General features: G+C 36.3%; 1 protein-coding gene across 1 annotated transcript; it reads right to left on the minus strand.

The window, feature by feature from the left end:
- Positions 1–4: 4 nt before the first annotated feature.
- LOC105050308 (xyloglucan O-acetyltransferase 3) lies at positions 5–7,041 on the minus strand. The gene is made up of 3 exons (XM_010930271.4): positions 6,723–7,041; positions 6,240–6,520; positions 5–832 (listed from the first exon to the last, which is right to left on the minus strand). Exons 1-3 carry the CDS (start codon positions 6,892–6,894, stop codon positions 68–70), a joined length of 1,218 nt encoding a protein of 405 aa, XP_010928573.2. The 5' UTR covers positions 6,895–7,041; the 3' UTR covers positions 5–67.
- Positions 7,042–12,932: the final 5,891 nt, after the last annotated feature.

Raw genomic sequence — 12,932 nt, forward strand, 5'->3', positions numbered from 1 at the left:
AATGTCAGGACACTAAAAAAAATTGAGTTATCATTATCATTGTAGAAGTTCGGCCACTTGATGAGTACTAAGGTGTTTCTTCCTTCAACACTGCAAACAACAGATCGTTCCACATGTCAATTGGCCCTGGAAGGCACCAATGCAAACAATCATTGTAGCCCCTCATCCATTGATTGTTCCAATGTGTCCCAGGGTGTGCATCAGGCCGCATCATCATAGCTTCAGTGACATCCAAAAGCATGAAACGTTTTGCTCCTTTTTGCTTTTCCACTTGCAATTTCTTCACCTCCTCCACTTGAACATTTCTAAGTTCCCAATCGGTCCCGCTGAAGCTCACATCCCCTTCATTCACTGGTCTAGTCCTTCTGCAATTCCCTCCGTCATTCCAAGTGCCATTCTCGAAATGTGCTGGTGTAAAAGTACGTAAGAAGGTAAGTAGCCCCTCACATTTTTCACATTTACTTAGATATTCAAGTGTTGTTCTGAAGGCCCTCTGTACAGTATAGTTGATTCCTAGATCTGTAAGATTTGCCTCTGAGCAGAACATGCACCCAATGAGCTTGCCTCCCTCGTACAGATAGTTTTTCCTGAAGAACCAATGACCATCAGATATGACAAGATAGTTGATCAAAGGAAGTTTCTCGGTCCATTTGGTGTCGATCCTGTCTAAGTGCAAGTCAAACAATCCAGAGGCTGATCCATTGATCTGTCTTTCTGTTTCTTCCACTAAAAATCTGGTCCACAGCTTCATGATGGTGAAGTCATAAGATTTGAAGTACCAGGTCCGGAATTTGTCTTCAGCGTCCTTGTGCACATCTAATGGAGTCTCCACCTGTAAATTCATTCAAGAATTATCCTTAGTTATATTGCATTTGCTCTAGTTTCTTTGTTAGTGGAATCTAAGGGCATTTCAACTGAGCTGATCAATTCAGTTATAGGTCCTATTCAACTTGCATTTTGTTGCTACCCTTGGTCATTGAATGAATTGAATGAAAGAGATTTTACAAAATGTATTTCACATAATTGGTTTTTGTTTGGCCTGAAGGTATTGGTTTATTGTATATCAGATTCAAAATTCACATCATCAAAAAAAAAATGTCTTGGAATGTTAGCGCTCCTCTGTAGGATATTATGATACTCTTATGATACTCTGACTTTTCATTTGCATCTAATTTTGATGTAGTTAAAATGATTTACAAGCATTATTCTTCTTATTAAGTAGAATATCGAAGAAAACTTGATCCGAAATTGTTAAAGAGGCAGATGCTAGTTGGTCTACGGAAGGGGGAGTAGAGAAAGAATCACATCACTGACCACAATTTCAGCTGTTTTATGCTTTTAATTTACATAGCTTCTAAACTTGTCAGAAAATTGAGCGTATTTTACTAGCTGGGAAGGTAATATGAGTCCCAAAAAGGGAAGAAGGATGAGGATCAAGATTCTTGAAGCACCCGATTTACTTTATTAGTGAATTGTTGTATTTAACAAGAGGTATGATTTCAATAAAGTTATGGAAGTCATAAGCATAATTGGTTGCAGGAACTATTTGTCTACCTTGTTCACTACATAATAGCATAGCTGGGCAGAAAATCCCTATATTTTTTTGACTGTTTCTAAATATTCAAGCTTCATTGGACTTAGTAATGGTCATCCTAAATGTTTATATTTTCCTATAATCTCCTGGAAACTCTCAAACATCGCATAAAATTCTTTGAAAGTTTGCTGGGCAATTCTTTTGATCAGTTTCTTCACTATATTTCTCATTCTTTATTTAATTTCCCACAATTTCCAAATGTCATGGCTAGAATAGGTTGCAGGATACACTTTGGACTCTTTTGGTTCGTGAGCAAAATTTTTCTTCCTAGGAAATAACTTCCTGGGAAGTAACTTTTCTTTTTAGAAAATAACTTTCTGGAAGGTTACTTTCGAGGAAGTTATTTTTTGAAAATAAGATTTTGACATGTTTAGTTGACCGTGAGACCGTGAGAAAGTGATTTATTGTATAGTGGCTTATATTTGGTTGAGCGCTCGTTTATTTGAAAAAATTATGTAGCATATCTATTATACCCTTAATAAATATAAGAACATATATTTTTGCTCCTAAACTTTATATACATAATCATATTATGTTAATATAAATATTAATATATTAATATTAATAAAGATATTATATTAGTATAAATATTAAAATAGAATAAATATTATAATATTATATTATATTATATTCATATAAATATTAGGTTAACTATCCATTAATATTATGCCAAATCTTAGTCATAGATCTTAAAAGCATATTTTTGAAAAAAAAAAAGCACCATCAATTTTCATCCCATGGGAAGCTTCAAAACCCATCTTCTCTATGGATTTTCACTTTCCATGAAATATGGGAAGTGTCTCCCATGAGAAGAAGTTTTTCCATTCTCTCTCTTAAAATTTCAACCAAACAAGAGGCCTCCTCTCCGCAATTTAGGACCTACCTCTTCCTCCTCCACTTCCTGTGAACCAAACGAGTCCAAAGAGAGATTGATGTACCTTATAGTAAGAGGGAGCACATGATTATTATCTAGAATAGGAAATTAATTCTTGGGATCTTTGTCCCTTAGGATTCATTTGGAGGAACTGCCGAAGACTCCAACGAGGAATGATTCTGGTTAAATTCCTTTATCATATGCTTCATCATCTCCTATTTCGTCATTGAAGTCTTTTTAACAAATCATATAACTTAGCATTCTAAACATTCCAGAAAGATGAAAACTTTCATATTTATTTAGGCAACCATCAAAAAAAATAATGGTATTGACAACATTATTTCACACACACACAGAGAGAGAGAGAGAGAGAGGCTTTCTAGATGGTGCACCGGACAAGAAGCTGACAGTGCAAATCTTACCGAATGCTCGGGAAGAGCAATGACAATGCTTGATTGTTGATAGTGGTGGAGAATGTATGATGATAGATTGCCTAAGTTTACTTTATATAATGTAGATTTAGTGATAGATTGATTTGCTCCTAGCGTGGAGACAAGTAGCAGGCAGATCACTATCAACTTCAAAAAATTCAAGATCATCAAGCTACGTTAGGTCTAGAATGAAAATTTTGAGGAAAAAAAACTGTTCACTTCTGGTTGGCATTCACCATAAATTTCCAAGTTGATTACCAAGAGGCAATTTTGTCTGTCTGATTTTTGAGAAAGTTTCATTAATATGATCAGAATCAGCTTGTTCTTACATAGGACTCACAGTAGCCCGTGACAAAGAACTTCACAAAGAACTAAAATTTGATTTTTTTTTTTTTTTTTTAATTTAGTAATCTGCCACTTCAGATATGTTGGTTTTTGAGGTTTGAACCAAAGTAGTACTGTAATCTGAAGGTTATGCATGTTAGCTGAGTGTTAATTGTTCCTTACTGATTTATTCTAGATTTATTATTTTCTTGTTGTTCAACTACAGTTTTATGACTTTTATACTCCTTGCAGCAGCATTTTCTTTTTCTTATACTTCTACCATATAAGTAGCACCTGGGTAAGGTCCATATCATTAATAGGTTTTTGGCAGAAGGCTAACCATATCCATGTACATGGATTTTTTTTTTTTTTTTCTGAATTTCTTGTCGATGGTTGGGTGGGTAACAAACCAACATAAGCCCAACCATTGGCAACAACTTGTGGAAGCAAATCTACCATGATGCGGCCTAATGAAATCATTCTCCAAACTAGGTGCTAGACAGGAGAGACAAAATGCAAGTGCAGTATCTTCTAAATTTCTATTGTCAGTTTGATGCAGGAGATTAGTTTGGTATCCTGAATTAAAGAATACAATGAGCAATTTCAGATTTTCTGGATTTATTTGTATGATCCAATTTTCCCCTGCCCCTATGTTCAACCAAAGACCTTTCTCTAACAAAAAAAAAAAAAAGTATCCAAAAATTGCTAAGACTAAAAGGAAAATAGGATTCTTGTGGAGTGCTCTGTCGAAAGGCATCAACATCAAAAGAAAATAAATTTTGCTAACTTGAGAACCTTTTCCAACTACCCCACAATTAAAATAGCAACTCTTATGGTGATACGAGCCAGTCCAAAAAATAATTTAAAAGATACGGTCATAAGTAACGTGGAACTTCCGTTAGGTTTCTTCAGTTAGCGGTCCCTAATCAACGTCTTCATGACCAATGCACCCAGAATGGGACAAACTTTGATCAACACTTTCTCTTTTTTGTCAGAGAGAGAGAGAGAGAGGCTTCTTTGAACGTTATCTTTGGCTCACCATCACAATGTGAATTTTGTCAAGGTGGCTTTTAAGGATTGTGCAAGAACATCATAAGAAGGTGATGGTTGTCATCTACAAAGGCAGAGGAGATACAACCAAGCGAGGAAGTTATCTTCTTCCAAAGAAGTGCAAGACAAATAGAGAGAAGAAAATATCGCATGGTAGTAAAAGAAGTCGCATATATATCAATTCAATTTCCCCATGCTTTTTCCCGTGATCACCGCATCAATCCCCCCTTGCCCTACCCAACTCAAAGTATGAACTGCCGATACCTCCAAAGGTTTCGACCATTTTTTTCAACATTATACGAGGGACTGGTCCAAGTAAGAGGTGTCGACTTTTCCACCAAGTGACTTTTCTATTCCCAACAACCATGCATCTATCATTCTATCTGGGCTGTGGATTGGCAGCCAGTCTCTCACTGGGCCCCATTTCAACGACAACAACAGGCTTCCACCTTGGCCCACCCATACAGCCGCACACATGCTTCACGCTGCTGCTAATAGACTTTGACAGCCCCAAAATTGATGCCTAGTGACCTCACTCGGTTGGAAATTCCCAGCTGGACCCAAGAACAAAGCATCAGCTTCGATCAGTAAGCATGGATGGTTGAGGTTGTATCTTTCCCTCAAAAGAATTAACTTTTTTTTGCAGCATGCACCGTTGGATTGCACAATAGCTGCTATTAGATTGAGTTGTATCAGATACAATCCAATGGTTCATATTGCAGGGAGAAAAAAAAAAAAAGGTCAATCATATTTTTCTGCGAAAGATATAACCCAAACACCAATAGCATAACTTTATTATTGGTAAACTTGTGATTAAGAATGTTTATTTCTGTTGGTAATAGGACCACCACAAAATAAGTTTCTTTTATTTTTAGATATCTTCCTAGAGTTTCTTCTCCGAATTATTCCATAATCTCCGCATTTTATTGGGTATCTAATGATGTGATGCATCTAGTCCTCTTCAGTCGTCATCCGTAAGGTCTGAGTTTTATTGCTGTCAGGCATTCCCCCCCCCCCACAAAAAAAAAAAAAATGAAAGAAAAAAAAAATCTGGCGCAAGAGATAGATTTGGAATTATTATTTTTAAATAAATTTAGTACCTGTATCCCTAGTAGTTGTTGAGTTATTAATACCAGCAGATACCTTGAGGGCATCATTTAATGGCACTTTCTATAATTATTAATTAATTTAATATATTTCTACAATACCTTTTAATTAAATAATGCTAATTCTGTACTAAATAAGAATGTTAATATTTTTTATTAATATTAATATAAAAAAGTAATATCTGTTTTGTGTAAATTAACAATGTTAGTATATAACAGCTGCGGCTATTGTATAATAATATTATAAGACTATGTTTTGAATATTCCTAGGGCACGACTAAATTAGTTATGTTTTATGAGCCATCCAAATTATTGACGATCTACTCTATATATCTAGCTTGGCATATTTTAAATACATATAAACAAAATTCAAGCTTTTGGTAATTTACACCAACAAATTAGCCAAATGTTTTTTTCCTTTTTGTTATGGAAAAGTTATGTATGCGATGATCATTCACTCACAGTGTTGCACCCTTCATAACATTTCAAATTTTTAATAGGCATTTTCATATGTCTTAAATTATGATGAAAGGGGTCGATCACTGATATAGTCTGGTGACCTAGTGTAATTATAAAGTATAACTAATTTGGCTATTCTTTCTCTATGGTATATAATGTTCCCAAGGAATATGCAATGGTTGTCATCATAAGCAATTTTATCATATCAAAAATGGCATTATTATGCATGGGATGCAAACAGAGAACATTCAAAACAATTGCCATAGTTACATTTATCTTATGCATCTTATATCGAGATCAAATGCTCATAATTTCTAGAATTAAAATCTACTGAAGTTGGAGAAAAATCTAAGATGATAGACCTAAATAAAAGTAATAGGAAGAGGAACTCCAGTCGTCACCTGAGACAGCAAGCACAGAAGCGAATCTAACTGATTCCGGGCGACCGAGTCCCCGGCGAAGGCCATCCTCTTCCCTCTAACGATGTCAAGAAACATCCTAGCATCAAATCTTGGCAACTCGCAGTCATTGGGCTTCCACCTCCAATTCAGATATTCCGGGTCTTTCCCATACTGCACGCAGCTCTTGGACTCCGGCAGGGTCCGGCACGTAGTGTTAGTGTAAGCAGGTCCTCCAGGATCTCGCACCCATTTACCTTTGGAAAAATCACAACCCATTTCGCCTGCCCAATAAATCCAGCCATCATCAATCTAGACTAAAAGGCTACATATGCAAATTTTAATCAAATAAAACATTTTGACAATATGCATGTCAAACTTTATGTAATGAAACACGATACCCTACTTTCGATACTTATCAGAGAAGATCAATAAGAGGTCTAAAAAAAATTTTCTCTTTTTTATTGTTTTTTTCCAGGATCATACCTTTGATAGCGTCGTGCGAATTAGCAGGCTTTTGTTTCGGGTCTTCTCTTTGATTGAGAGCTTTTTGCGGGGTGACCTCGTAAGGGTTAGGAGAGAAGACAACGTAAAGAAGAAAGGAGAAGGAAGCCAGGAGTAGCCATGAAAAGAAGGACCTGGTTTTCCCTGAACCCATGCTCCACTCCTGCTGGTGGTGGTGGCGGTGGTGGTGGTGTTGGTGGTGGTGGGATGGATAAGGAATGAACTCTTTACATATATAGGAGGAGGAGGAGGAGGAAAAATAGAAATGATGGGGGTGTTCATGGGCGAGGAGGAATACAATGAATCCCACTTTAGATCAGAATAAGTATTTGGAGATTTCGGTGCCATGGTGACAGTTGGAATGGCCAAGGGAATAAAATTCTTTCCTTATACATATAAGAAGCTTTGGGGAGTAAAACCATTGGGCCACGCTGGGTGGATTTTGACCGGTGCATGCATGGGGCGCGGCCACGACGGGATCGCCGGAATCGTCGAAAGAAAATTTCGAAAGCTGCGAGTGCATTCGACGCGGTGGACTTGCCTCGTGTCTTCTTCTGGCTTGTATCCTTTTCTCTCTTTTTTGGGTTTTTTTCTCTTCTGGTCGAACCCGCAACTCATTAGGACACGGTTTGTTGAAAGTATTGGTCAAAAATTCCATAAGGGTGGGGCCATGCCCGACCCGATGCTTCCAGGTATCTGCTGGGAATCCAAACCAAGACGGCCTTGGTTTTCTGAGCTTAGGTTCAAAGACAGATTAGTTTGGGTCGAGTTAAGCAAGGTCGCAATGGGTGAGATTAATTGAATCAGTTTAGCCAGTCACACACTAAAATAAAAATTCTGTTTGCTTATAGCTCTCCATTCCCAACATGAACATACATTTTAATAGCATTATTGATAGAGCTTTTAAATTTGGATGATAAATAAAACTTTTATTTAATGCTGTTCTTTAGTAAAATATAATAATATTATGTTATTAAAAAAAGTTTATTAGCTTATTAAATTATACTAAATATAGAATTCATTAATATTAAATTAATATAAAAATTAACAATATTATTAATAATCATATCTATTTAACATATGATAATATTAATAAAAATACGCATCAATATTATATTCTGCCTATAGTGTCCTTGCAGGTTATTAAATTGCACTTAGGGTTTTACTAATTTTTATTGTATTTTTATAATCATGATCTCAAGAGATTGTTTGTTGAGGGTAATCTGATATGAGAAAATAAATCTCATTCAAATTTTCATATTTAGTACAAAAAGAGGATAAGATGATAATAAAATAAATGGTAGATCCCACATTTATATCCATTATATTTTATTTTATTTTTGTTATCTATTCTATTATATTTATTCTATATTGCATTAAAAAATAGTTAGAAAAAAAAATTGCACCTTTTGCATTGTTCAGATTATATACTTGAGTAATATCTAAAAGTTATTTAAAAAAAACCTAGTATTGGAAATATAAAAAGATAATATAGATTTTAATTTTATTAAAAAATGAACACTATTAAAGTTTTTTAAAATATAAAGAATGCGGTAATAAAAATGGCCTTAGCCAACGGCCAAAAAACACTATCTGAAAGTCTAAAAATGTTGTCTAAAGTTTTTGACAATAATTTTTCGATCATTGCTTATGTGGGTATTAGCTAAAGTCAAAAGCAATGATTTACTTCAAGCGGTGGCTTTTGCTAACTAAAAGCAACAGTTGTAGCAAAGAAAAAGCAACAATTTTTTTAAGATTTTGGTAATAGTTTTCTTCTTTTAAACAATGATTTTTTTCAAATAATTGGCACAGATTATTCATTTTATACCACAATTTATTATAAATTTTGGCAGCAATTATGATATTTAGGTAACAATTTTTGAGAGGATTTAGTAATGGTTTTTCTACTTTAAACAACAGTTATTGATTTTTAGGCAATGATTTTCTAAAAAATTTTTCAATATTTTTTTTCTTTTTAGCAGCAATTTTTCATATTCTAGTAATGATGTTTGCAAGTTTAGGCATCAGTTTTTCATGCTTAGGCACTAGTTTTTCTATGTTTAGGCAATGATTTTTAATGGTTAGATAACCATTATACCAGCTATTGTGAAAAATGCTAATTTTAGACAATGATTGTAACTAACCATTGGATATAAATAAATGCATAGGCAACAATGGCAAAACTCGCTCCTGAAACATAAATTTTTATACAACGGTCTCTAAAATTGTTGCATAACCGTAGCATAATGTACTTTAGGATAATGGTTCAAGATGGTTGCTCTAAAATCATTTTCTAAAATCGAATTTAAGATGGCGGCTTTCTGCTGCAGCCACAAAGTGAGGTAGGCATTGGTTTGTTTAGCCATTGCTTTCCAACCATTGTTTAAAGTCATTTTTGTTTTTTTTTTTTTTTTGCTTGTGTGTGTACACATACAACTAACACTGATATTACCGGTATTGATTGGTAGAGCTCTTGCTTAATTTGGTGTTGTTTGATTGTGTGTGTGCGCACATACAAATAACACTCATATTATCGATATTGATCGGTAGAGCTCTTGCTTAATTTGGCGTTGTTTGGTTGTGATGGTAAAGAAATTTTTTTTTTTGGTAAAAAGTGTGATGGTAAAGGGGTTTTTTTTTTTGAGTACAGAAAATAGGATTGGAGGAGAGCAACCTGACGTAATTATCTTTCCTGGATGTGACAATAAGGTTCCAATTCATACCGGAGAATGTCCAATTCGAAAAATAATTTTTAAGGGAGGACTCCTCTTCCCCACCATATGGTTGGAAGAAGGTAAGATGAACATAGTGAAGATGGCAGAGAGGACCAGCAGCCGCAGCAAAAAGGACCCAATCTTCTTATGGATCACTTTCCACCCACATGCACGGTTGTGGAATTTTGGCACGGAGAAAGAGGGAGGAACTCCGAGAAGATGGTGCGAAGTGGGCAGGAACCACCGCATTGAAGTACGAGGACTTTGAATCCTTCAATGTTATTTTGTTAGCTCAATTGATGATTTGAAAATATTGGAGGGTTACGTAAGCTCGGAGGCATTGAAGGAATCCCCTTGGCTGTTTATACGACGTTGTAGTTATATATGAATCGGAGGTGAACGTGGTTTCGTTACCTAATTAGTTGTTATGTGTCACTAAGCCCTCTGAGATTAAGATTTATCGCTGCATCCCGTCAAAGATTTTGGTCCTCTGCTTATAGGGGTGCTTCGCTACGATGGCAAAGATGATAAGAAAATTATTTTGTTTTGGATCATTATGTGGCTCTCATGGTATGTGGGGACTCAAAAAATGCTCAGGCTTTGCCTTCATATTAGACCTAAAACCAAAATGTGGATCATCTAGAGATGGGAAATGATTATATTAAGCAAGTCCGCCGAATGGATTTGGACAAAGAGCAGAGGTAGCCGCAGCATCAACATGTAGAATGACGTTTGGGGCCTGACGACCTATCCGCTATGCATAAAAGAGAGACAAAAAGACATTTTTTAGTTGGCAATGGGTCTTGTGTGAGAAACCAATGGGTCATCTTTGCCACGTACTTGGGTCGTTTACTGTTGAACGCATAGGATGCTATTGGAGATGTGGATGGGCCGGGTCTAGCTCAAGTAGATCCAGAAGTTTGAACAGAACAAACCTGACGATCTAGCCCAAAGAACACAAAAGCAGGCCTACCGGGCCAAGATATGACCAGGTCTCAATTTCCACCGGAAGCTCATTCCGCTGCCCTAAAAGGCTGAGCCTGAGTCCGACCAGCTCTGCTCTGGCTGTTCGGGCGAGCCCAACCCACTGACAGCCCTACAGAGCCCGTAGTTTGCTGACACCAGTTACGTGGCTTGAAACTCTCGTGTATCTTTGTCCACAAGTGTGACGGCCCAACCCATGTCAGAATCCCAGCCAGCCCAACAAAAAAAAAAAAAGAAAAACAGGAGAGAAGACTCCCCAAGGGAGTCTTCTTCCTCCGTTCACCGGCTCCTAATCGGAGTCGGAAACAAGTTTCCACCGACTCTATTTAAGGAGGAGATCCCTCCTCTCTCCCTTCCACCAAAGATCACAAGCTCAGTCGGCGGCAATCGCCGGAAAATTCTCACGAAAGATCCGTCCCTGTGCCTTCCAATTGCTCGTCGGAAAAGTCTCGCCGGCGTCGGAGGTAAGCCTCCTCCCCTTCCTCTCTTCTCCACCTTCCTTTCCATGCCAGTGTGCATGCTCGCCGGCGATCGGAGTCGCCGGATTTTGTTGCGGAAGAACCTCTATATTTTGCTCATTTTTCTTTGATTTCCGACGCCGGTGGTCGCCGCCGATCACCGATTTTGGCCCTCTTCTTATCGGCGAGTCATCCCCTCCTGCCGACGGCCGCCCCACGCCGACTGTACCGCCGGCCGGCCACCCAACGAGGGGACCTCAAGGTCCCCTGTTTCAGCCCAAAACAAGTCCGCGGGAAGAAGAAAAGAAGAAGAAGAAGGAAAAGAAAAAGAAAAAGAAAAGAAGAAGAAGGAAAAGAAAAGAAAAAGAAAAGAAAAAGAAGAAAAAAAAAGAAAAAGGAAAAGAAAAAAAAAGAAAGAAAAAAAATAATATAATAATAATATAATAATATAATAAATAGGATTTTCTCTCCTCTCTCTTCCGTGAAGAAAAAGAAAAAAAAAGAGAAAGAAAGAAAAGAAGAAAGAGAAAAATAAAATTAATTAATAAATAATGAGATAAATAATAAAATATGAGAAAGAGAGTTTCTCTCTCTTCCCTCTCTCTCTTCAGCCTGAACTAGTATTTTCTCTCTCTAGAATTGGACTTTCTCTCTCTACTTTCTCTCTCTAGAATTCTCTCTCTAGATTATTTCTCTCTCCTAAGATTTTTAATTTTGAGAAGAATGATGATGAATTTAAATGATTCTCGCAATGGATTTTTGATCTGTGATCGTCGAACGATACACCGACATCCACTTTGATCAGATCAGGTATTTTTAGATTTTATTTCTCATGATCTTATTGAATTGTCCACATGATAATTTCAGCATGATTTGATCTGATCGATCAGAATTTATTGAATCATATTGTCTGAAGAATTCAAGATGAGTTTTCTCTCTCTAAAATTTTCTCTCTCTAGAATTTTCTCTCTATAAAATATTCTCTCTCTTGATTGATTCTCTCTCTAAAAAAAAGGTTAGTGAATGAAGAAATTTCTTTTAATAAGTCTGATCTGATTTTAATGAAGAATCCTGATCTATGATTGTCAGACAGCGTACTGGTACCCACCTTAATCAGACCATGAATCTTTAGATTTGATCATCCACGATTTCGATCTAGCCATGATTTGATTTGATCATGTTGATTTCACCAATTGAGATATTGGACCAATCGTAATGTTGGATTGTGTCACCTGATCAATTTGAATTGTACCTCATGAATTCTCTCTCCTCTGATTTTCTCTCTCCACTTGATGTTATGAAATCGATGAAAAAACCTCGGTCCTATCACTTCGAATCCGATTTGATCTGATAGTCAAACTTTGGATCGTTTAGGTCCTAATTAGATTTTGATTAGATGAAATTAGATGATCAGACCCAATCTAAACCGTTGAAATATGGTATTCGTATTCTTTCTAATTATTGAAATTGATTCTGTATAGGATTGTGGATGTTTGATCATGGGATATCGTGATATGATCTACGAATAGAATTTTTGGAAGAAAATTTATAGAATTATGTGGATTTATTGGAATACGTTCGAGGTAAGTAATGTTTCACTTTTTCTAGATTTATCGGCAAATTATAATGTATTTTTCTGACATGATTTGTGAAACGATGCATGAATTGGATGAATGGTATTTTGTTATGAAAATATCTTATTTGAAATGTTATGATGAAGCATGATTGAACATATTGATTTCATGATGCATTATATTGATTGATTTCGATACTACATGATTATATGTTTTATTATCGAAATTAGAATATGAAACATGATTTATGAAGAATTATGATATAAGAAACAATAAGAATTGACAACCTGACTATGTAAAGGACCCTGCCAATGGGGGCATGTACGTTGGCAATTGATTGTCCTGAGGGTTTATGTCGCCAGCGAGACCAGTGACATGTCACCAGAGAGACCAGCGACAAACCGCCAACGAGACCAGCGGTTCCAAAGGACATGGCTGTCAGATGATTCGCAGCCTACCGCA

This window comes from Elaeis guineensis, chromosome 8 (genome assembly GCF_000442705.2).
Source record: "Elaeis guineensis isolate ETL-2024a chromosome 8, EG11, whole genome shotgun sequence".
NCBI lineage: Eukaryota > Viridiplantae > Streptophyta > Magnoliopsida > Arecales > Arecaceae > Elaeis > Elaeis guineensis.